General features: G+C 39.9%; 1 protein-coding gene across 1 annotated transcript; it reads right to left on the bottom strand.

Moving 5' to 3' along the window:
• Window positions 1–292: 292 nt before the first annotated feature.
• On the bottom strand, window positions 293–1,435 carry LOC311598386 (upstream-binding factor 1-like protein 1; the record flags this gene model as incomplete). Its single annotated transcript, XM_084783440.1, has 1 exon — window positions 293–1,435. The coding sequence occupies one exon, from the start codon at window positions 1,433–1,435 to the stop codon at window positions 293–295; it is 1,143 nt and encodes a 380-aa protein (XP_084639566.1).
• Window positions 1,436–23,316: the final 21,881 nt, after the last annotated feature.

Genomic DNA, 23,316 nt, shown 5'->3' with positions numbered 1-23,316 from the left:
TTGCTTGTGAAGGCTTCTTGCTGTGCCTAGGACTCCGATTCAGGCAGTAGGAAGGCAACCTCCCTTCTCCTCTCACTTCTCCTTTCTTTTTAGCGAGAAAGGAAGGATGTAGGAGAGAAAAGCAAGGGAGTGTAAAACCCCAGAGTGGACAGTTCTTTTCCTATCGGGGTTGTCCTGGGTTTGGATTTGAGATTGGAATGTGGATAAAACAGCATGTAAATTAGATGGTTCCCCGAGAAAGACATAAATCAGATTCATCTTCACCTGAACTGCTAGAGTATGAGGAGCTGCTCTAGTCTTCCTGCTTTCCATCTTCTGTGCTAATCGGAATGGATGCATGGGAGCCACCATCATGTCCCGTAGTAGTCTCTGAGGAATCTGCCCCAGAATCCATAAGCCCTTGTGCCTTTTCAGGCCTTGCTGGCAGGCCCCTTTCTGAGGAGGAGTGCACATCTGTTCGAGCACGCTTGGGGCTTCTGCCTCCAGACATGGCCATGTTCTTTCGCTTCCCACAGGAAGCCTTTTCCTCTTTGTAGGCTGCATATTCCTCTGGTGACAGTTTCTGGAGCCAGCGGTTCAGCTTCACCCAGTATTGTTTCTGAAGCTCCTCGGCCTGTTGCTTATAAAGTTCTCTCTGGTCCCGTGGGACTCTGTGCCAACCCCTGCTAATCTCAACCCAGCGCTTCCTGAAGGACAGATGCTGCAGTTCTGGGCTTGACCAGGAATCTTGGTGAAATTTCTCGTAGGCATTCATAGGAGGTTTCTTGGGTTCTCCCTGAAATATCTTCTTGGAGGAAAATGCTTTCGGTAATGCCTTTTCTGGAGGACTCTTTCCCATTTTTATAACTCTTTCTGATTTTTTAGACTCTTTGATCTCATGACTCTTTGGCAGCACAGCCTTCTTAGGAGGCGCTCCACCAGCATGTTGTTTCTTGAACTGAGTCAGTTTTTCCTGGAAGTCTTGTTTGTCCTTCTGGAAGTCTTGAACATATCTCTGCTTGACCTCCGCAGGCAGCTGATTGTATTCTGTAGCTATGACTTTAGTCAACTGCCCGTTGGTGTACTTGGGGTACTTCTTAGAGTACTCAGCTCGCTTCTCCTTGTAAAAGCGCATATAGGCAGTCAGGGGTCTTTTGGGGAAGTCAGGGTGTGGCTTGACTTTCTCAGTTTTGCCAGGTTCTTCAATCACTTCCTTGGCCTCCAACACTAATTCTGTTAGTGTGCGGAACTTCCTCAAAGGATGAGAAATCTGCGTCCACTTCAGTTTGCACATATCTCGTGAATACTGTTTAAAAGCTACTTTGTCCCAGTCTAGGTCTGCCTGGGTTTTTTGGAAGGTCTGGAAGTCACCTGGTGGGATGTTACTCTTGATGGATTCCAGTAACTTCAGAAGGTCTCTTTTGGTCCATAGGCCTGGGTTATCAGATGATGCCATTCTATGCTGAGATTCTGTGCCCAGGAACAATAGCCCAGTTGTACAAACACTTCCACAGCAGCTTGAACAGCTTAAAAACACAGCTTAGTAGGTGCTTTTGGAATTCCACAGATTCTGTGAATCAGTATTCTGAACAGAAACAAACAAACAAAAAATTACATGTCATTATTGGAATTGTTGAACAACATCAGGTATCACTGGTAATGTGGTGCTCATAGAACTCACTTACTATTAACAATGTAATATTTAATCCCTTAAAAATAAAAGATGTTTGAATTATTCGCCATTGGTACAGGTGCACGCTCTTGTGCCCCCTTTACCAAATCTTAATAGAACTTGCCTAAAATTGAGAGAATGAAGCAGCTGGAGGTGGGGTACCCCTTTAATTCCATAACTAGTATGGTAAATCTCTGTAAAATCAATGATAGCCACTTCTATATATCAAAGTCTAGGACAACCAGTGCTGGATAGAAAGAGTTAGAAAGTAAAGGTAATTGACTTGCACACCAGAATGGAGAGGTTTAAGTGACACACAAGAAAACCATCTCTATATTGTTAAAACCTATTTGAGGCAAAAGAGCAAATCTTTATTTAGTGTGGAAGATCTCATACACATAAAATTATATGATTTCTGTAATGAACTCTAAGTGTAGATACCATGCAAAAAGCAATTTATAAGTAGTCTCTGTACATTCAAAATTTAGATTCATAAATTCATAAAATAAGTGAGGAAACCATGTTAATTTTTAAAGAGTATAATTTTATTTTTTTAAATTTTTTCTCCTTTATTAATTTATTCTTGTTACATCTCAATATTTATCCCATCCCTTGTATCCTCCCATTCTTCCCTCCCTCCCATTTTCCCCTTATTCCCCTCCCCATGACTGTTCCTGAGGGGGATTACCTCCCCCTGTATATGTTCATAGGGTATCAAGTCTCTTCTTGGTACACAGCTGTCCTTCCTCTGAGTGCCACCAGGTCTCCCCCTCCAGGGGACATGGTCAAAGGTGAGGCACCAGAGTATGTGAGAAAGTAATATCCCACTCTCCACTCTACTGTGGAGAGTGTATCTTAAATCTTAATATTATGTGAGATTAAAATTTTGTTGCCCAATATTAAACTGAAAATAACATCATTCTCCTTATTAAGGATCACTAATATTACTATCTCAAATTTCCTGTAACCAGTCAATTAATGAATTTATAAAATCAGGAATTACTCCTACCTCTAGATCTCTGGTCTTATGAAAGCTGGCAAAAAAGCTGCCCATCATTTAGGAGGTGTTGTGTCTTCAGAATTCTCTGGATAAGAGTTGTGACTTGAAAGAAGGTCTCTGCAGTGTAACCACATCCATGGGCCTTAGAACTAGGCAAATTTTGGAGCTCAAAAGCTTTTATATAGAGATCTGAAGGCTCCACACTAAGTTGAAATATTAAAGTATTACCATAATTAAAATAAATTGTAAAATACCCTTCTTTAAAGCACTGGGCTCACTCTGAGTGTGGCCTTATCCTTCTGGGTATTTTGCTGTTGTGAGAAGGATGAGGCAGGGTTTATCACAGACCCTTCCATTGATAAGGTGATAATCAATTATAATAAATAATTGTGATGGGGAGAATGGGTTAAATTAAAAACCTAAGCTTCTGGACACCCAAGTAAGGAGTCCTCTACCTATCAGCTCTCTCAGTCTCTCTGTCTCTTGCCCACTGCCCCCCTTCTTTCCATCAGGGTTTCTCTGTGTGGCCTTGACTCCATGGATTTGCTTTGTAGGCCATGCAGGCCTTGACCTCACAGAGACCCACCCACGTCTGCGTTTCAAGAGCTAGGATTAAAGGCGATTGCCACCACACCCCGCTACTATTTAATTTTTGTTTTGTTTGTTAGGCAGGGTTTCTGTGTAAATCCTTGGTTGTCCTGGGATCCTTTTGTAGACCCAGAATCTCAAAATCTCACAGATTTGGCTCTCTCTACCACTGGAATTCCTGGATTAAAGGCGTGTGCCTTCTTCTCATCTCCTCACAGAACTTTCTGTAAATCTGACCATACAGCATGTTACCAATGAAGCCTCAAATATTCAAGAGGATGGAAATAATAAGTTGTATTAACCTTGCATCCTCCCTTACAACAATGCAGTATAAACTTCTCATTACTGAAGGATAAGACTGGGAGTTATTTTTAAGTATAACAATGTAAAGACAACCAATCTATCCCTTATTTAAAATTCACTCCAAAATATTGATTACATCATGTGGACCTAAATAATAAATGTACCTTCAACTCTTTGAATGGGGTGAAAATCAGGATTGTTAACGATGACCTTCCTTCATATTCAAAATTCTCTTGCCTCAACCTCTCAATATTGCTCCTGCAAAAATGAGTGGTTTCCATTACCTTTTTAATTACTTTCTTAGTGCTAGAGCTAGAAATGAATATATGCCAGGGAAGTCGTTCATGAACTGAGTCTCCAACAAAGGAGCTCATTAAAAGTATAACATCACTAAACAAATGTGTCCTAAATCAATACATTAATAAAATATAATCTAAATAGTTAAAAACATATTTGAAACACAAGAGTATAAGTTTTTACAGTGGAATATCTCATACATATATGATTTGTATAATGAACACTAAGTATAGATACCATCCTAAAAGTCATACTATAAGGTATCTCCATACCTTCCAAAGTTAGATTCACAAGGATCATAAAATAAGTGAGGAAAGCATACTCATCTTAATTAAAGTGTTATGATAGATTAAAAAATTGAAGCTCAATAATGAACTGAAAATATGAGCATTCTCTATATCAATTATCACAAGTACTTCTATATGAGAATCCCTGAACTCAGAGAAAATATAAATCCATGGATTGAGGATTTCCACTCACCTCCAGATCCCTGGTCTTATCAAAGCTTGCAGGAAGGTCTGCCTTTTGCTTCAGAGATGCTGTGCCTTCTGATCTCTCTTGACAACAGCTGTACCTTGAAGAAGGGCTCCACTGTGTGACCACCTCCTAGGGCCTCTGAACTGACTGAGTTTTATGCTTCTCAAGCCCTTATATAGAGATCTGAAGACCCCACCCCAAGGTGGAATGCGTTGCTATTAGCATAATTAACCTAACTGGTATAATCTCCCTGGGCACACCCTAAGGGTGGTTTTTGCCTTGTGGGTATTTGGCTGTTGCCAGATGCCTGAGGCAGGGTTTATCACAGACCCTTCCATTGATGAGGTGATAATAAATTTGAAGAAAGTAATGTGATGGTGACATTTGGTTAAATTTAAATTCTAAGCTTTTAGAAACCCAATAGGGAATTCTCTCTCTCTCTCTCTCTCTCTCTCTCTCTCTCTCTCTCTCTCTCTCTCTCTCTTTCTCTCTCAGTCTTTCTCTTTCCTCATCTGTCATGACCTCGCTCTGATACAGGGTCTCTATTATGTATACCTAACTATCCTAAAACTTACTGTGTTGTCCAAAATGGCCTCCAATTCACAGAGATCTGCCTCTGTTCCCATGTGTTAAGATCTAAGGCATGTACCACCACTCCTGGGTGAAAAAGACATTTCCTTTATGGAGTAATTTGAAGTATGAGGATTCATTGTCAACCCGGGCCAATCTTTTGTTGACAGCCCACGTGAAATGGAAGAAGCTTTTGCTTTTTCCTGCTTGCCCTCCCTCATGACCTCTATTTTGTGTGTGTTACCGCTGGGATCAATTCAAAATACGACCTCACCAGGATTCTCACAAAGACTGGAGACAATTATCTATCCAGAAAGTCTCCAGGTCTGTATTTGTACTGTAGGAGTGATCCAATCTATGGGCTTAACACTTACATAATTGTTGGTCTTCTGGTTGTGAGAGAGCCATTACTGGGCTACTCAGACCATATCCTTTAATCCATTATAATAGGTGGCTTGTTTGTTTTATAGTATCTTATAAGATATTTTTCCTTTAGTATCTCTGACTGCTATGTGGTTCCAAATGTCACATTGAAACCTCTTCTTATAAAATGTTCAAGCATGAATTTAAAACAATTATGTATATAATTTCTTTGAAGGCAAATTATATATTTTGACTTTAGGATATTTTTTCAGATAAATTTAATCTTATAGCTGTAGCTGTGGTAGAACTCACTATAAATAACAACAGGCTGAAAAATAAAATAAAACTGAAAAAAATAGATGAGAAATTTAAACCCAGATTTGTATATGATAAAGATTCAGGTTTCATACTAATATCAGTAATAATAAATTTGTGAAAACAAAGCCTGCTTTAAAAAAAAAAAAAGGACCAGGCTTGCCTCAAACTCATGGAAATAAGTCTACCTCTGAATCCTGAGTCCAGGTATGTGTAAGGAGTGAATCAACACTCTTTAGATAATGCCTTTTGTCAGGATATGCCTTGAGAACGCTTTGAAGTGCTGCCAATATCTGAGCTGAAACAGTGTTTGAAATCAATATCAGCATCTCATTATATAACAAACTCTTAAACGTTGCATTGAAAAACTGCTTATATTTCCGGGGTGGAGCCACATCCCATCAATCCCAGCACATGGAAGGCAAAGGCTGCTGGATCGCTTTGAATTGAGGCTGGCCTGGTCTACAGAGCTTATTTTAGAATGGCCAAAGCTATTAAACAAAGAAACCCTTTCTCAAAAAAAAAAATAAAAAACAGAAACAAAATGACAGCAAGAAAATTGTTTATAAAGAACAATCGGAAATTCTGATCTATGTATCCAGTATGAAGACAGGACTAATTTTCTCAGCATAGCCATTATCTCTCCAATGGTTTTTATGTCAGCATCTTAAGTGTATCCATAGGTCTTGGTACTTCATCATCTCCAAAAACATTCTATAAATGAAGAAAAAATGTTCCTATTGATTTATTTTTTATACATTTTAACACAGCTTCTTGCTATGGAGCTCAGACTGGATTAGAACTCACAGAGATTGCATGACCAGACCAAACACAACAGTTTCTCTACAGGATAAAATTGGAGAATTTTTATGTGTTTCCCATGGCTGGGTGTGGTGGTGCACTCCTTTAGTCTCAGCTCTTGAGAGACAGACAGAGAGAGAGGGAGAGAGAGGGAGAGAGAGAGAGAGAGAGAGAGAGAGAGAGAGAGAGAGAGAGAGAGAGATCTCTGAGTTGACCATTCAGATGTACATAGTGAGACCCTTCCTTAAAAATCAAACAAACAAACAAAACTAAAGAAAAGTAAATGTTTATTAATAAAATATCTAAATCCTTACTGTGCTTCCTAGACATAATGTAATTGAATATGTTAGTTAATACAATGCATAGATATTAAAATGGAATATGTTAGTTAATAAATTGAAATCTCAGGTCAGTCCCAGTAATCTAGATCCATAAAAAAACAGGATTGCTTTTTAGCCTCCTGGAAAATGTTCTGTTAATGAAATTGAGAATTATATGCATATTCGGTCTTTGGGGACCAAGTTTCTGTGAAAAAGTGGCTATCCTGGAATTCAGTCTGTAGACCAGGCTGGCCTCAACAAAGAGATGTGCTTGTCTCTTCCTCATCAGTGGACCGATAGAATTAAGTATTTTATTCTATTTTCCTATATATAAACTTTAAAAATTACATATAAATCATAGTTATTATCATAATAGATAAGAAATTAATATTTACAAGCCCTAATACCAACATGCTATATATTAGGAAAAAAATGAATGCTCTTCATTTATTTACTGGCTTTAGTTTCTTAGACAGGGTTCTCTGTAGAGCCTTGGTTGCCGTGGAGTCACTTTGGTATCCTGGCTAGCCTTGAACTCAGACATCTGCCTACTTCTGCCTCTCTGGTACTGAGATTAAAGGCCTGGGCCACCAGGACAGGCTATGAATCTTTATTATAATATAACTAAATTTAAAATACTTTTCCAATGACTTCATCTAATAACAATAACTTCAACTTTTGTTTTCTTTTTTTCTTTCTTATTTTTTGAGAAAGGGTCTCACTCTTTATCTCTGATATGGAACACAGATCTACATGCTTGTGCACCACCACCCCAAACTGCTCAGTGTTTGTGTCTGTTCTGCTTCTCTGCTTCAATGTCCACACAGGGAGACAGGGGGAAGGCTAGGTTGCCAGTGTGGCCTTCACAACCTGTGTGTGTCTGCCAGTGAAGGCCTCCTTGAACAGAGCTCAGAGGAACTCCTTAGGCAGTTGCTCCAGACCAACAACGGCCAAGGCCTCATCTCTCAGCAGAGCCTGCCTTGCCAGCTTCAGGAGTGTGGCTGGGGTGTCAACGTTCATCCTGCAAGGCCCCCAATCACAAGGATCCTAGGGGAAGCATTCAGGGAAGAATGTGTTGTCAAGAAAAAGCTCAGCAAACTTCCTCCCCAGCCCCAGAGCTACTCCGGATCCCAGTTGTTGCTCATCAGCTGAAACCTTTGCTCTCCATGCTGCTCTTCAAGCCAAACTCTCTCCCTCACAGCATGTGGAGCCTCTAACAAGTACATCCCAGTGGAAAAGACATTTTCCTACGGTTTCCATCCAACCCTACCGAATCCCTTTCCCACTGGGAAAGCTTCACCAGCAGTCTGAAAGAAAGCTTGATACCATCTTGGGCTGGCAACCAGACCTAGATCTTGTCAACAGTCCCCAAACAACAGAAAATGGAAAGTTCACAGAGCCACCCTACCTATATTTTCTCTAAAACACACAAGCGACCTGGGAAAAACTGAGACCACCTAGGACATGTGATACTTTCTCCATCGTGCATTACTTAGTGTTAGGTCAACTGAGTACAAAGTTGCATGATAAATAACATAGTATTTTTCAATAAGAGACCTCTAGAAGCATTTAGAGGTCAACATAAATAATTAGGGAACAAGCCAAGTAACCAACTGACCATGGCATAAGAAAGAAATTCCACATCTTGGGTCTGATCTCTCTCTCTTTTTCAGGTGGGTGGCCCAGTATAGAGAAGTGATTTATGGGGTCTGAAGAGGGTTTCACACAGCAGAGTCTCTGGATGCCAGCAGAATCAGGCTGGGACTGCTTCAGCTCATAAAATGGCTCCTCTGGCTTCAAAGAAGCCTTTATATACCCTTCTGCTCACTCTGTCCCTAATCCAGCCACACCTGTCATGGGATTGGATTGTTGAGTCAGGACACTTAAGCCCTGTTTGCATTTTCCCATTCTGTAGATTGAATTCAACCTTTCTGTGTCAAGGCAAACACAACAGGACCACCACAAAGGATGCAGATCCTGAGTCCATTTAATAACTTACTCCAAAGCCTTACTTATAATGTTTGTTTCCTTGTTTGTTTGTTTGTTCTTCTATTTGCTTTTGAGGTCCTTAGTTTGGGATTGTCCTATAAAGAAGTTTAACTTGGAAGTTCAACTCCTAGGAATCCAATTTGCCCATCAATTCCAGGAGTATAAAGGCTCCAGTCTATGCCTAGTCCTTTGTTGTATGGTGCTTCAGTCTCCAAAGGTGCCCTTGTGTCCAGGTGACCTCCATGGCTGTGTTGGACTTCCTATGGATTTCCAGTTCCTTCCTGGCCCTGCTATCTTTCCCCTTACTTTTCCAGAGATTCTCTGAGTTTGGTCTTAATGTGTGGCTGGGAATCTCAGCATCTGTTTGGATCTAATATTTGGAGGAGTCTCTAACAGGACAGCTATTCTAGGTTCTCCACTGCAAGCATAGCAGAGTATCCTTAAGAGTGTCTTGTATTCAATAAATACCCCACTGAAGAAAAAATAATCCAGTATTGATGTCTTACTTACAGAAAGGAGCAAAAACTATTTATGCCTTCACAGAAAAATATATTTATTTCCACAAAGAAGTTAAACTGCGATGCTGCAGGATCTTGATCCAATTGTGTTCCCTGAGATTGTGGGCTCTAATAATCTATATTTTGTTTAGTGTGGTGGAGCCCTAATACATACCTTGAATCCAAGAACTTTCTGTGTATTATAGACTGGTGATTAGGGTGTGGTTCAGCATGCCCTAACACACAACTTCCAAAGGAGAGCTTTAGTACACAGGATTGAATGCAGTTAACCCTCTGTCAAGAGGCAGAAGGGGAAACCAGCTGACCCATAGGCATGTCTCTGAAAGTTTTCACTTAGCTGGATAGTGGGACAGAGGGGAAGTCTTCCCATTGGGACTCTAGTTGAGAGAAGCAAGGGAGCATGTGGAAATAGAAGGATCCAGAGGGCCCTAGAAACCTAAAGGAAGAACATTATGATTGGTGGATCTGGGCCCAGGGTTCCTGCTCAATCTGTGGCACCAGCCAAGGACAATTCCTGAAGTAAACTTCGAACCTTACCCAGATCTAGCCAAATGACAGGACATTCTCAACAGTTGAGTGGAGAGTGGGAACTGACTTTCAGACAAACTCTGGTGCCCCATTAATGACCATGTCCCCTGTATGGGGTGGCCTGCTGGCACTCAGAGGAAGGATAGCAGGCTACCAAGAAGAGACTTGATACCCTTTGAGCATATACTGGGGGAGGAGATCCGCCTCAGTCACAGTCATAGAGGAAGGGTGTAAGGGGGAAATGGGAGGGAGGGAGGAATGGGACGATACAAGGGATAGGATAACAATTGAGATGTAATATGAATAATTTAATAAAATATAAATTTAAAAAAAGCAGGATAGATTTCTGAGTTGAGGAGAACTGAAAATAAGAGCAGGCTCTATATTAACCATCACAAGGACTTTCATATGAGAATTCCTGGACTTGGAGAAAGAATAAATCTATGCACTGAGGATTTCAACTCGCCTCCAGATCCCTGGTCTTATCAAAGCTTGCAGGAAGGTGTGTCCTTTGCTTCAGAGATGTTGTGCCTTCTGATCTCTCTGGACAACAGCTGTACCTTGAATAAGGGCTCCACTGTGTAGCCACCTCCTAGGGCCTCTGAACTGACTTAGTTTTACAGTTCCCAAGCTTTTATATAGAGATCTGAAGACCCCACCCTCAGGTGGAATGTTTAATATTAGCATAATTAAATTCACCTGTACAATCTTCTTCTTTAAGCACTGGGCATATCTCCTGTTTTGTTTAAGCCTTCTGTCTATTTGGCTGTTCTTAGATCGGTGAGACAAGGCTTATCATAGACCCTTCAATTGAAGAGATGATAATAACTTGAAAGAAACTTAGTGTGATGGAGAGTCTGGGTTAAATTAAAAATGGAATGTTTTGGATAGCCAAATAAGGAATTTCTCTCTCTCTCTCTCTCTCTCTCTCTCTCTCTCTCTCTCTCTCTCTCTCTGTCTCTTGCTCTCTCTCTGTCTTTGTGTATGTCTCTGTTGCTAAATCTCTTCTAGACAGGGACTCTGTTATGTATCTCTGACTATTGGCAAACTAGCTGTGTAGACCAAACTAGCATCCAATTCAGAGATCTGCCTCTTCTTCCCATGTTCTGAGATCCAAGGCATGTAATACCACACCTGGCAGAGAAAGATATTTCCTTAATTGGGTGAAGTGATGTAGGAAGAATCACTGTGAATCTGGGTCCCTCTTTTGGTGGCAGTCCACATGAAATTTAAGAAGCTTTAGGTTTTTCTGCATGTCCTCACTCATGCCTGCCATTTTGTCTAAATGCTATGATCAATGTGAAATTCACCTTCATAGAATTCTCTACCACACTGGAGGCAATTAGCTATCCAGAAATCTTCCAAGACTCCAGGTCAATATTAGTACTGTAGAGTCATCCATCCTTGAGGAATGATGAGTTGTTGGATTCTGGCTTTCCTGGTGCTGAGACAGCCATTGATGGACAAATTAGACCACATCATGTCATCCAATCTAATAAGTGTCCCTTTGTTTTACAGTCATCTTCCCAGGTCTGTTTCTTTAGAGATCATGACTAATTTATGATTCTGAATTTCGCAGTGAAACTCACAAATCTATATTTAGCAAGTAATAATTTAAAACTCACTATGTATTTAATTTCCTTGGGGGTGAATTATATACTTTAAATTTAAGATAAACATTCCATTAATCCCAGCACAAGGAACACTATGGCTAGTGGATCTCTTCGAGTTGAGGCCAGACTGGTCAACACGGCTTGTATAAGAAATGTCAAAAGCATTACATAAAGAAACTCTGTCTCCAAAAGCAAAAACAGGAACCAAACAAGAACCATAAAATTGTTTACAAAGAATAATAGAATGTTCTGGTCTGTGTATCTAGTATAAAGACACTACTACTCTAATCAGAAGAGCCATTATCTCAATAAATTTTTTATTTCAGCATTTTAAGTACATCCATTTTTGTCAATAGTTCAACATCTCCAAATATCTATACAAGTAGAAAAACTGTTCCAATATAGTTTTTTTAAATCAATTTTAAGACTGGTCTTGCTATGGAGATTAGGTTGGATTAGAACTCACAAGCTTATACAACCATGCCAAACTGACTAGTTTCTATAGAAGATAAAAAGGTAGAGGATAAAATCTGTTCATCAGGGCTGGTTGTGGTGGTGCACTCCTTTAATCTCAGCATTGTGGAGAGAAAGTAGGATCTCTAATTGACCTTACAGAGCTACATAGTGAGACGATTTCTCAAAAAACAAACAAAACAAAAGTAAATGTTTATGTAGTAAAACAAAAATTGCTATTTCATAAATTGCAAACTCATGTCTGTCCTTGTAAACATGCTTATATAATAACCACTTATGAGCCTTGTGGTTAATTTTCATTTAATCCATCTCAGAATTATATACATATTTTGTTTTTGGAGACAAAATTTATCTATAGCCCTGCCTGTTCTAAAATTCACTCTGTAGACCAGGATGGCCTCTACTTAGAGATCTGCCTTCCTCATCCTTCTCAGGGCACAGCTAGTATAGAAGTGTAGAGACGTGATAGATATGACAATATTTATAATACCTATATGGCTTCAAATTACCATCACACAAAAGAAATCTTGGATTGTTGTTAAAATAGAAACATTTATTGAGTTCCAGAAAAACAAACAAGACAAGTGCAAGGCAATGCCGTAGACAGCTGCAGCATGTTGGTCTCCTTTCATGACCACACATGTTAACCACTTAAAGACTCAGTATCAAACCCTAGAGAACCACTCAGTGTACATTATTCCTGACGACCAACAGAGCAAAACCATAATTAGATTTGGGTTTGAGATTCTTGCCTCTTGATCTCTTACTCTCCTACCTCTTTCTCTCTTTCTCTGTCTCTGTCTCTTTCTCCCTTGGGGTACTGCTCCTTCCTTTCCTTCCCTCCTCATGCTCACTTAAATCATATACTCTTAAAAAGAAATGAAATTATGACTTGAAATTGAACAATTTTAGTTAAAGTGCCCCCTTTTTTCTTCCATGCAACCTAATATTGCAATAGTACAAGTAAAATGGTAGACATAGCATTACCAGGTTGTTGTATTCCTGATGCCTTTGCAGGATATTTGATTTCAATGTGATCCTTGAGACAGTGAACTGTAAAAGCCAGTTTTGTTTGGGGACACTTGAGCCCTAACACACAGCTGTAATCCGAGAGTTTTCGACACATTTGATTTAATAAAGTTAGGCCTAGGTCAAGAGGCAGAGCAAGAAATCAGCTGACAGGGATGAAGAAGAGGATGGATTTTGAGGTGAACAGTTATTTGTGACATGGTGTAGAAGGAAAAGGAGCTTTAGCTCTTAGATTTTGAGGTCTTTACCTCTTTGGCCTTTGACTTATTGCAGTTTGATCTAGCAAGCCTCTGGGCTTGGGTCTTTCTGGTCTTGTCCTCCTGGGCTGTCTGCTGACCTAGAGAGCCTGTAGGGCCTTTTCCATAGGAAAGAGCACTGAATAGGGATCACCTGATACTTTCTTTGCTCCTCTCAATTAGGATGTTTTCACCCAAGAATTTGGCTCCTTTGTCTTTATTGGTAAAATAGAATCTTTGGGATTTTCATTTAAAATATGCTGCAGCTTCTCTTGCTTCCCCAGCCCCTGGCAACCAGACCCCAGACCTCCAGTTTAAATGATTTTCAATACCTGCCTTAGGAAGCCGCATGCCTATCAAGTAGTAACCCATGGGATGGAGGGCCATACAAGCTGGCCAGGCCTATCTAGCCTGAGTTAAGGCTTGTACAAGCCCACCTAGTATCACCACTAATTTAACTGGATAAATAAATATATAGAGCCTTCTCATCTAAATGCTGTAAAAGAAGGCATTTCCTTTGCTCTGTTGTTTGCTTTTGCATATATCCTAGAGTCCCATTGTGGATCACAGTGGACCTTAAGGTAATTTTCACATGAAGGGTATTTAAGAATATTTCTGTCAAAAGTAAAAAACACTATATTTTAAAATAATAGTGCTCAAGCTGGGCAGTGGTGGTGCACACCTATAAATACAGTGCTTGGGGAGCAGAGGGTAGAGGATCTCTAAGATTTCGAGCCAGCCTTGTTTGCAAAATGGTGTCTAGGTCCCTCAAAGCTACACAAAGAAACCCTGGACCAAAAAAAAAAACTAAATTAATTAATTAAATAAAAATATTAATGCTCATATTTTTGTTTATAAAAAAGACTGGAAAAGGAGCCATTTGGGTATATCATCATCACTGTACATTTATATTTTAAATATATGAGAAATTCTGGGTGGTACTTGTATATGCCTTTGAACCTAGCACTCTGAAGCAGAGGAATGGACCCACAGCAACCAAGTTTACCACCACAGACCTTGTCTTGACAAATCAAAAGGCAGCCTGGTGTAGGGGCATATAACTGTAATCCCAGTACTTTGGGAGACAGAGGAAAACACATTGCTGTGAGTTTGAACACTTTTGGGTCTAAAGAGAAGTCGACAACACTCAACTGAAGAAGAGAAACCTAGTCTGAAACCTTCAAAAATAAAGATACAGTAATAACAAATAGGTATACCAAAATAAAACAAAAAACCTAAACCAAACAAAAACCGAAAGAGGAAAGAGAATATCAGACAAATATCCCTCGTGAACATGGATGGAAAAATACTCAATAAAATACTCACAAGCCCAACCAAACGAAACAGAAAAATTATCATGAACTTTGACCTATCAGCATGTAAAACAGTCATGATGGACGGGTTAAGTAGGCAGAGTTCCATCTAGGTAATCCAGCATACAAACAATTCTGGGAAAAGGAAAAACCAAAACATGATCATTTCCTTGCATATAAGAAAAGCATCACAAAGCAACAGGAAAGACAGACAGGTGGGATCAACCTACACAACCAGAGAGCTTGTGTGCTGACCTTACTCTAGATCCCAAAACTGCTGACTTGAGACACAGCAGTAAGGTCCAAAGGCCCAAACAGAAACCTACTTTGCATGACTCAGCCTGGAGCATAAAGTGTTGAGAAAAATCTCCAGGAGTAGAATCTGAATCACCGGCCTGGTCCAGGGAAATACTCCCTGATCCCCACAGGTCAGGGCACCCTACCTATAATCAGACATCAACTATTCACTCCCAAACAGGGAAGGTCACTACAAACCACCTCCCAAAGCTAGAGTCACCAAAATGACAAGGGGACAATGAAAGAATGCTAACAAAAACCAAAACAGGATGGCATCTCCAGATCCCAGTCATCCTAATGAAAACAAACTGGAGAACCCCACAACAATTGATATACATGAAAGTGACCTCAAGTCCTTAGTAAGTAAGATGATAATGGAAGAAACAAATAAAATCTGTAAACAAATGCAGGAGGAAGCAAACAAGAGGGATGAAGACTTAAAAGAGTCATATAAAGGGGCATTTGAAGAATTTCAGCAAAATACAAATAACCAGATGAAGGAAATCATTAAAACAGTTCAAGACCTGAAGATAAAAATGGAAGCTATCATAAGAGAACACACGGAAGAAAAACGTGATTGAGAAGCATCAGAAAAGAAAGCAAGCATCTCAGAGGTGGCCTTATCTAACAGACTGCATGAAATGGAAGAATGAATATCGGGACTTGAAGATACAATCGCACAATTGGAAACAACCATCCAGGATAATGCTAAATCTGAAAAGTTCCTGACACAAAGCGTTCAGGAAATAAAAGACAACCTGAAAAGACAAAACATGAGAATGATAGGGATAGAGGAAAGAGAAGACAACCCTCCACAGCCCAGAAAATTTCTTTAATCAAATAATAGAAGAAAATTTCCCCAATTTGAAGAAAGAGATGCATACAAGCATACAAGAGGCCTACAGAACACCAAATAGAATAGACCCGAAAAGAAAATCTTCCTGCCACATAATAATAACAACACAAAATATACAGAACAAGGAAAATCATTAAAAGCGGCAAGAGAAAAAGGACGAGAAACATATGAAGGCAAACCTATCAGAATTACTCCTGACTTTTCAGCAGAGAGCATGAAAGCCAGAAGGGCCTGGACAGAGGTTCCGCAAACCCTACGAGAGCAAAGATACCAGGCAAGACTACTATATCCAGCAAAATTATCAATAACCATTGGCGGAGAAGACAAGATATTCCATGACAAAAACAAATTCAAACAGTACCTCGCCGCAAATTCGGGTTTACAGAAGTTACTAGAAGGAAAACTCCACCCCAACTGGTCAAACTACAACCAAAAATACATAAGAAATAAGTAACTACACCATTGCAAAATCACAACTTCACAAAAACTCGATTGTTACAAATACGAAAAGTGAAGGGACTTACCAATCACTGGTCATTAATATCTTTCAACGTCAATGGTCTCAACTCTCCAAAGAAAGACACAGACTAACAGAGTGGATGCATAAACAAAACTCAACATTCTTCTGCATTCAAGAAACACATCTCAACCACAAGGACAGACATTGCCTCAGAGTAAATGGTTGGGGAAAAATATTCCAAGCAAATGGTCACAAGAAACAAGCTGGGGTATCTATTCTAATATCTAATAAAGTAGACTTTCAACCAAAATTAGTCAAAAGAGACGAGGATGGACAATTCGTAATCGTCAAAGGTAAAGTCAACCAAGAAGACATCATGATTTTGAACATCTATGCTCCAAATACAAGGGCTCCCACATTTGTAAAAGAGTTATTAACAAAGCTTGCCTCACTCATCGATACCCACACATTAATAGTGGGAGACTTCAACACCCCACTTTCACTCAAGGATAGGACTTTGATTCAAAAACTAAGCCGGGAAATAACCTCATTAACCAATGTCATGAATCAAATGGATCTAACAGATATCTACAGCACTTTCCACCCAAACGCAAAGGAGTATACCTTTTTCTCAGCAGCCCATGGAATGTTCTCTAAAATTGATCACATAGTTGGTCATGAAGCAAACCTCAATAGATACAAGAAGATTGACATAATACCTTGTATCTTATCAGATCACCATGGTCTAAGGCTGGACTTCAACAACAATAGAAATAACAAAAAGCATACCAACACGTGGAAACTAAACAACTTTCTACTTAATGACACATGGGTTATGGAAGAAATAAGGGAAGAAATAAAAGACTTCCTGAAATTCAATGAAAATGATGGAACAACATACCCAAATTAGTGGGACACATTGAAAGCAGTGCTAAGAGGAAAATTCATAGCACTAAGTGCCTTTAAAAAGAAAATGGAATCATCCCACATAAACAACTTAACAACACATCTGGAACCTCTAGAAAAAAAAGAAGCAGAAACACCCACGAAGAGTAGACGCCTGGGAATAATCAAACTCAGGGCTGAAATCAATAAATTAGCAACAAAGAGAACTATCCAAAGAATCAACAAAAACAAGAGCTGGTTCTTTGAGAAAATTAACAAGATAGACAAACCATTAGCCAATCTAACTAAAAGACAGAGAAACACTATCCAAATTAACAAAATCAGAAATGAAAAGGGAGACATAACAACAGACACCGAAGAAATACAAAGAATCGTAAGAATCTACTTCAAAGACATTTATGCCACAAAATTTGAAAATTTAAGGGAAATGGACAAATTTCTCAACCTATTCCATTTACCAAAATTGAACCAAGACCAGATAAACAAATTAAATAGCCCTATTTCGCCTATAGAAATAGAAGTAACCATTGATAGTCTCCCAACCAAAAAAAGCCCAGGGCCAGATGGTTTCAGCGCAGAATTCTATCAGTCCTTCAAAGAGGAGCTAATACCGATACTATTCAAGCTATTCCGAAAGATAGAAATGGACGGAATATTACCAAACTCCTTCTATGAGGCCACAGTCACATTGATACCTAAACCCCACAGATTCCCAACAAAAAAAGAGAATTTCAGACCAATTTCTCTTATGAACATCGATGCAAAAATACTCAACAAAATACTCGCAAAGTGAATACAACAGAATATCAAAGACATCATTCACCATGACCAGGTAGGTTTCATTCCAGGCATTCAGGAATGGTTTAACATATGGAAATCTATCAATGTAATCCACCATATAAACAAACTGAAAGAGAAAAACCACATGATCATCTCTTTAGATGCAGAAAAAGCATTTGACAAAATCCAACACCCATTTATGTTTAAAGTTCTGGAGAGATTGGGAATACAAGGCACTTTTCTAAACATAATAAAGGCTATTTGGAACCGGCTCCTATGTATCTATGTTTGAGTTCAGTATTGCCACTAGGTATAGAATTCTGATCTGAGAAATTATGTCTCATTCATCGTATCTACTATGAGCTGCCATTCCTGGTTCTTATATGACCTATGCTTTCTTATATTACCTAGAATGCCTAAGTAGATGATGATGAAGATGGTAATGATTAAAGAATACAGGTCTTAGTCATAGGGGAGTAAGGGGAAAATGGGAGGGAGGGAGGAATGGGAGGATACAAGGCATGGGATAATCATTGAGATGTAACAAGAAGAAAGAAAGAAAGAAAGAAAGAAAGAAAGAAAGAAAGAAAGAAAGAAAGAGAAAAAAGAAGAATGCAGGTCTTCTTGGATTTATAAAAAAATATTGCAGACCCTTGTTTCCAGCTTTCATTTGTAGAACAGTAAAGGGTCTAGTAATGTTAACCTAGACTCCTTAGATTAGAAATTGTGGAATTTTTTAGATATAAGTTTGTGAATCATACTTAAATGTAAGGACTTGAATTTTGTTTGTTTGGTTGGTTGGTTGGTTGGTTTTGTTTTAGTGATGGGAGAGTTTATTTCTTTCTTGTTTTGTTTAGTACTAGGCTCCCCTCAAGTTGGCTACAATTCCTCTACAGTCAGGAAAGCCTTATGTGTCCTATACTCCTTCCTCCACTGCCCATGTGCTCAGATTAATACCAAGTAGTCTGACATCCAGCTTGCTTGGATACTTTTGTTTCTGACACTCAGGCTTTAATTTTAAGCACATCTTACAGAATATGCTGAAGTGGCTCAGCTCTTACTTTGAAATGTCCTTCACTCATTACTTTGGAATATTTTAGTGTGTTCTACCTTCCAAACTATTCTTCAGCTCAACACTTAATACATTCTTTCTTGGAATTTTGGTTTTAAATAATCAATAAATTTAATTTAATAACAGAAGATAGAGAACTTTACAGGTATGAGAAAATATAATCTTTTGGCACTACAACTTAAAAATAGATAGGGAAAGTTATAATATGTATAACACATTAATTATAATAGTTTCTAATATTTAATCAAACTGGATTTAAAACAATAGGAGAAAACCACAATGTGTGAGGAGTGTTTTGGTTTCCATACTCCATTAGAACGCATTGACGAAAAGGAACAGAAATGATTTGGAGAATGGTTTGCAAATTTCTAAGCCCTTACACAAAAGAGGATAGCACAAAGGTCAATAAACATGTAAAGAAATGTCCAACTCCTTTAAAGAGTGCTGAATGTTCTTTTTTGGGATATAATTGAACAGCTGGATAAAAAATTCACCAAAAATAAAAAAGTAACTCTCATGTCTACAAAAGACAAATGGGCTGAGAAAGAAATTAGGGAAATATCACCTTTACGACAGCCAGAAGAAAATAAAGACATAAAGTGTCTTGGTTTAACTCTAACCAAACAAGGGAAAGACTTCAAGTCTCTGAAGAAAGAAACTGAAGAGTATGTCAGTACATAAGAAGATCCTCCATATTCAGGAAATCAGCTCTTGGTTTTGTTGATTCTTTGGACTGTTTTCTCTGTTTCTAATTTATTAATTTCAACCCTGAGTTTGATTATTTCCAGATGTCTACTCCTCTTTGGTGTTTCTGCTTGTTTTTTCCTAGGGCTTCCAGGTGTGTCAATAAGTTGCTTATGTGGCATGTTTCCAATTTCTTTTTAAAGGTACTTAGTGCTATGTATTTTCCTCTTAGCACTGCTTTCAGTGTATCGCTCAAATTGGGTGTGTTGTTTCTTCATTTTCATTGATAGTTTTGCTGGGTAAACTAGTCTGATCTGGCATCTGTGGCCCCTTAGGGTTTTCAGGATCTCTGTCCAGGCCCTTCAGGCTTTTATGGTCTCTGCTGAGAAGTCGGGTTTAATTCTGATAGCTTGGCCATTAAATGTTATTTGTCCCTTTCCCTTGCAGCCTTCAATAGTTTTCTTTGTTGTGTATATTTCGTTTGTTTGTTTCTTCTTGTATTTGTTCTTGAGGTCCTTAGTTTGGGATTGTCCTATAAAGAAGTATAAATTCGAACTTCAACTTCTAGCAATCCAAGCTGCCCATCAATTCTAGGAGTGTAAAGGGTCCAGTCTATGCCTAGTCCTTTGTTGTTTGGTGCTTCAGTCTCCAAAGTTGCCCTCTTGTCCAGGTGATTTACTTGGCTGTGTTGGACTTCCTATGGAATTCATGTTCCTTCCTGGCCCTTCTATCCTTCCCCTTACTTTGCCAAAATACTCTCTGAGCTTAGGATAATGTTTGGCTGGGGAATCTCAGCATCTGTTTGGATCCAGTACTCGGTGGAGCCTCTTACAGGATAGCTATGCTAGGTTCACTTCTGTAGGCATAGCAGAGTGTTGTTAAGAGCATCATGTGTTCAATAAATATTCCACTGAAGAAAAAATAGTCCAGTATTGATGTATTCCTGTGCAGAAAGGGGCAAAAAGTACTTATGCCTTCACAGATATATCTATATCTATATCTATATCTATATCTATATCTATATCTATATCTATATCTATATCTATATCTATATCTATCTATATATATATATATATATATATATATATATACATATACTTTTTTCCATAAAATATTTAAACATTGACACTGCTGGATCTTGATCCCATTGTGATCCCTGAGATTGAAGGCTGTAATATCCTATGTATCGTTTACTGCAATGGAGCCCTAACATACACCTTGAATCCAAGAACTTTCTGTGTATTACAGACTGGTGATTAGGGTGTGGTTCAGCATGTCCTAGCACACAACTTTCAAAGGAAAGTTTTCTATAGAAAGGATTGAACACTGATAACCCTCTGTCAAATGGCAGAAGGGGAAACCAGCTGACCAAGGGGCATGTCCCATGAAAGTCTTCACTTACCAGGAACATGGGACAGAGGGGAAGAATTCCCATTGGGACTCTAGGTGAGAGAAGCAAGGGAGAATGTGGAAGTAAAAAGATGCAGAAGGTCCTAGAAACCTAGAGGAAGAATATTATGATGGGTGGATATGGACCCAGGGCTCCTGCTCAAAATGTGGCACCAGCCAAGGACAATTCATGCAGCAAACTTCGAACCCTACCCAGATCTAGCCAATGGACAGGACATTCTTCACTGTTGAGTGGAGAGTGGGGAATGACTTTCACAGGAACTCTGGTGTCCCATATTTAACCACCTCTCCTGGATGGAGAGGCCTGGTGGAACTTAGAGGAAGCATAGGAGGCTACAAAGAAGAGACTTGATACCCTTTAACCTTATACAGGTGGAGGACATCCACGTCAGTCACAGTCATAGAGGAAGGGGGAAGGGGAAAATGGGAGGGACGTTGGGAGGAATGAGAGGATACAAGGACTGGGATAAAAATTGGGATGTAATTTGAATAATTTACTAATGTATATTTTTTAAAAAAGAAAGTAGGAAAGACTTCTGAGTTGGGGGTTACTAGAGATGACATGTAGATATAGAAGGGTCCCCTGAACTCACGAGCTTTTGGTTGTTTATTTTGAGCTATTCAGCCACTTGGACTTTGTGTTTGGGGACTATGAACTTTGCAAGGCTTTGACATTGGATTGTTCTGTCCGTTTCCTCCTGGGCTGTCCTCTGAGCTAGAGAGACCCTTGGGCATTTCCCATAGCTCCATGTGCTGAGTAGGAATGTGGGCTTGGTGGTTTTTCTCTACCTCTCCAAGCTTGCAGGCTTTGACCTCATTATCTTGCCCATGAGTATTTATCTAAAAACAGAAACTTTGGGATCTTCATATCAAAGAACACAGAGACTGCGACTAAGAACATGAAATAGTGTTCCTTTGTGAAGTCAAGGAGCGTGTTCTCCAGCAGAGAGGTGTGTGAATAATTGGACACCTTCCTCTCCACTATGGCTGCTTCATAGAGCTCTGGAATGTATAGGAAGCTATATGGCGCTAAAGATATGAGGTATGTAGCCTTGATAGACTGGGGCAAGGTGGGGAATGTCACAGAGACAGACAGATCAAGATGGCTAGGACAGCCTGGTGGAAGTGAGGCTTTACACTGAGAAAAAAGGAATTTTAATCCTGAAGTTAAAAGAAGCAGCAAAACCTGTTCCCTTGGCCCTGGGCTGGTCTCTCTTTCCCTTCAGGAACTGGTAAAGGCTCCATGGAGCCCTGTGGCTTGAATGTGTGGGATCCAGGAAAACCCCCTTCATAGGGAGTGTGTCTATGTTGGGCATTTGAGTATCAAATGATTGTGATGGAATTGAATAGTCCTACAAATGGGCTGCAACTTGAGAAGAGAAGAAGTATCATAAAATGATTTATTGGATGGAAGCCAATGTGACCTGGACCCGCCTTCCCCGATCCCGGCCTCACGCTTAGATCCCAGTCTTTTCCAAAGAGTCACCCAAGTCCCTAGGCTGGACACAGCGTGGCAGTGAGCATAAGAACCACAAAAAATCCCCAGAGTGTGCACATCAAGGTTTCCAGTACCAGGACAAAGCCACTGTTTATCCTGTCCCGAGAGGAGCCATTCATAGAGGCACAACTGTCTTGGTGACACCACAAGAACCCACTTTCCCACAGCCCCATTGTTATCCAGGTCCTGGTCCTCTTCTTAGATCCAACTCAGCACACAGGATTGTACTTCTGACCATCTGTGCAGTGTTTCAAAGCAGAAGCCCTAGCTCCCCAGAATGAGAGCTGTGTCCCAAGCCTTCTCCCTCTTCCAATGTAGATGTCAAGTTGACGTTTCAGCGCAGGCAATAACAGAGTCTGGATGCCAAATCATAGAAAGAGCGCACTCTACATTGAGGGCATAGGCCTGTAGCAAAGACGATGCTCTTGGGCTGCCTTAAGGCCCTGAGTGTAGATAGTAGCTCAGGAAAAAGCTGTGCAAATCTCCTCATGGAGACATAGCCTAAGGCAACATAGCACTCCAGAGGGGCAGGGTACTGTTCCACCTCCATCTTGTTCCAGTTGTCTGTGTGCTGCCACAGTTCCTTTAGGATGGGCATGGAGAATTCATTGTCAACAAAACGGACCTTGGTGAGCTGGGAGCACTTGCTGAGGGCAGGCATGAGGACAGTGAGGTGAGAGTCCCTCATCTTACAACCCTTCAAGTCCAGGGACTGCAAAGTCTCTGTCACCTGGTCTAGGAGAACTCGCAGAGGCATGACATCCAAGGATGTGAGCACCACACCTCTCATGTCCAGATGCTTTAGCTGGAAGAGATTTGGACACACAGAGAGGTACTCCAAGTCGGCCTGGGACACGCGGTGGTGAGTGATGGACAGGTTCTCCAAGGGGATCACCAGGCACCTAGGGATAGATCAGGGCATTAGTCATAGAAAGTGGCATTGCAGAGTGTGGGGTGGCTTTACGTAG

Source organism: Acomys minous (genome assembly GCF_964271855.1).
Source record: "Acomys minous genome assembly, chromosome: 5".
Lineage (NCBI taxonomy): Eukaryota > Metazoa > Chordata > Mammalia > Rodentia > Muridae > Acomys > Acomys minous.
Note: the sequence above shows the minus strand (reverse complement) of the source record. Positions and strands in the feature narration are given on the sequence as shown.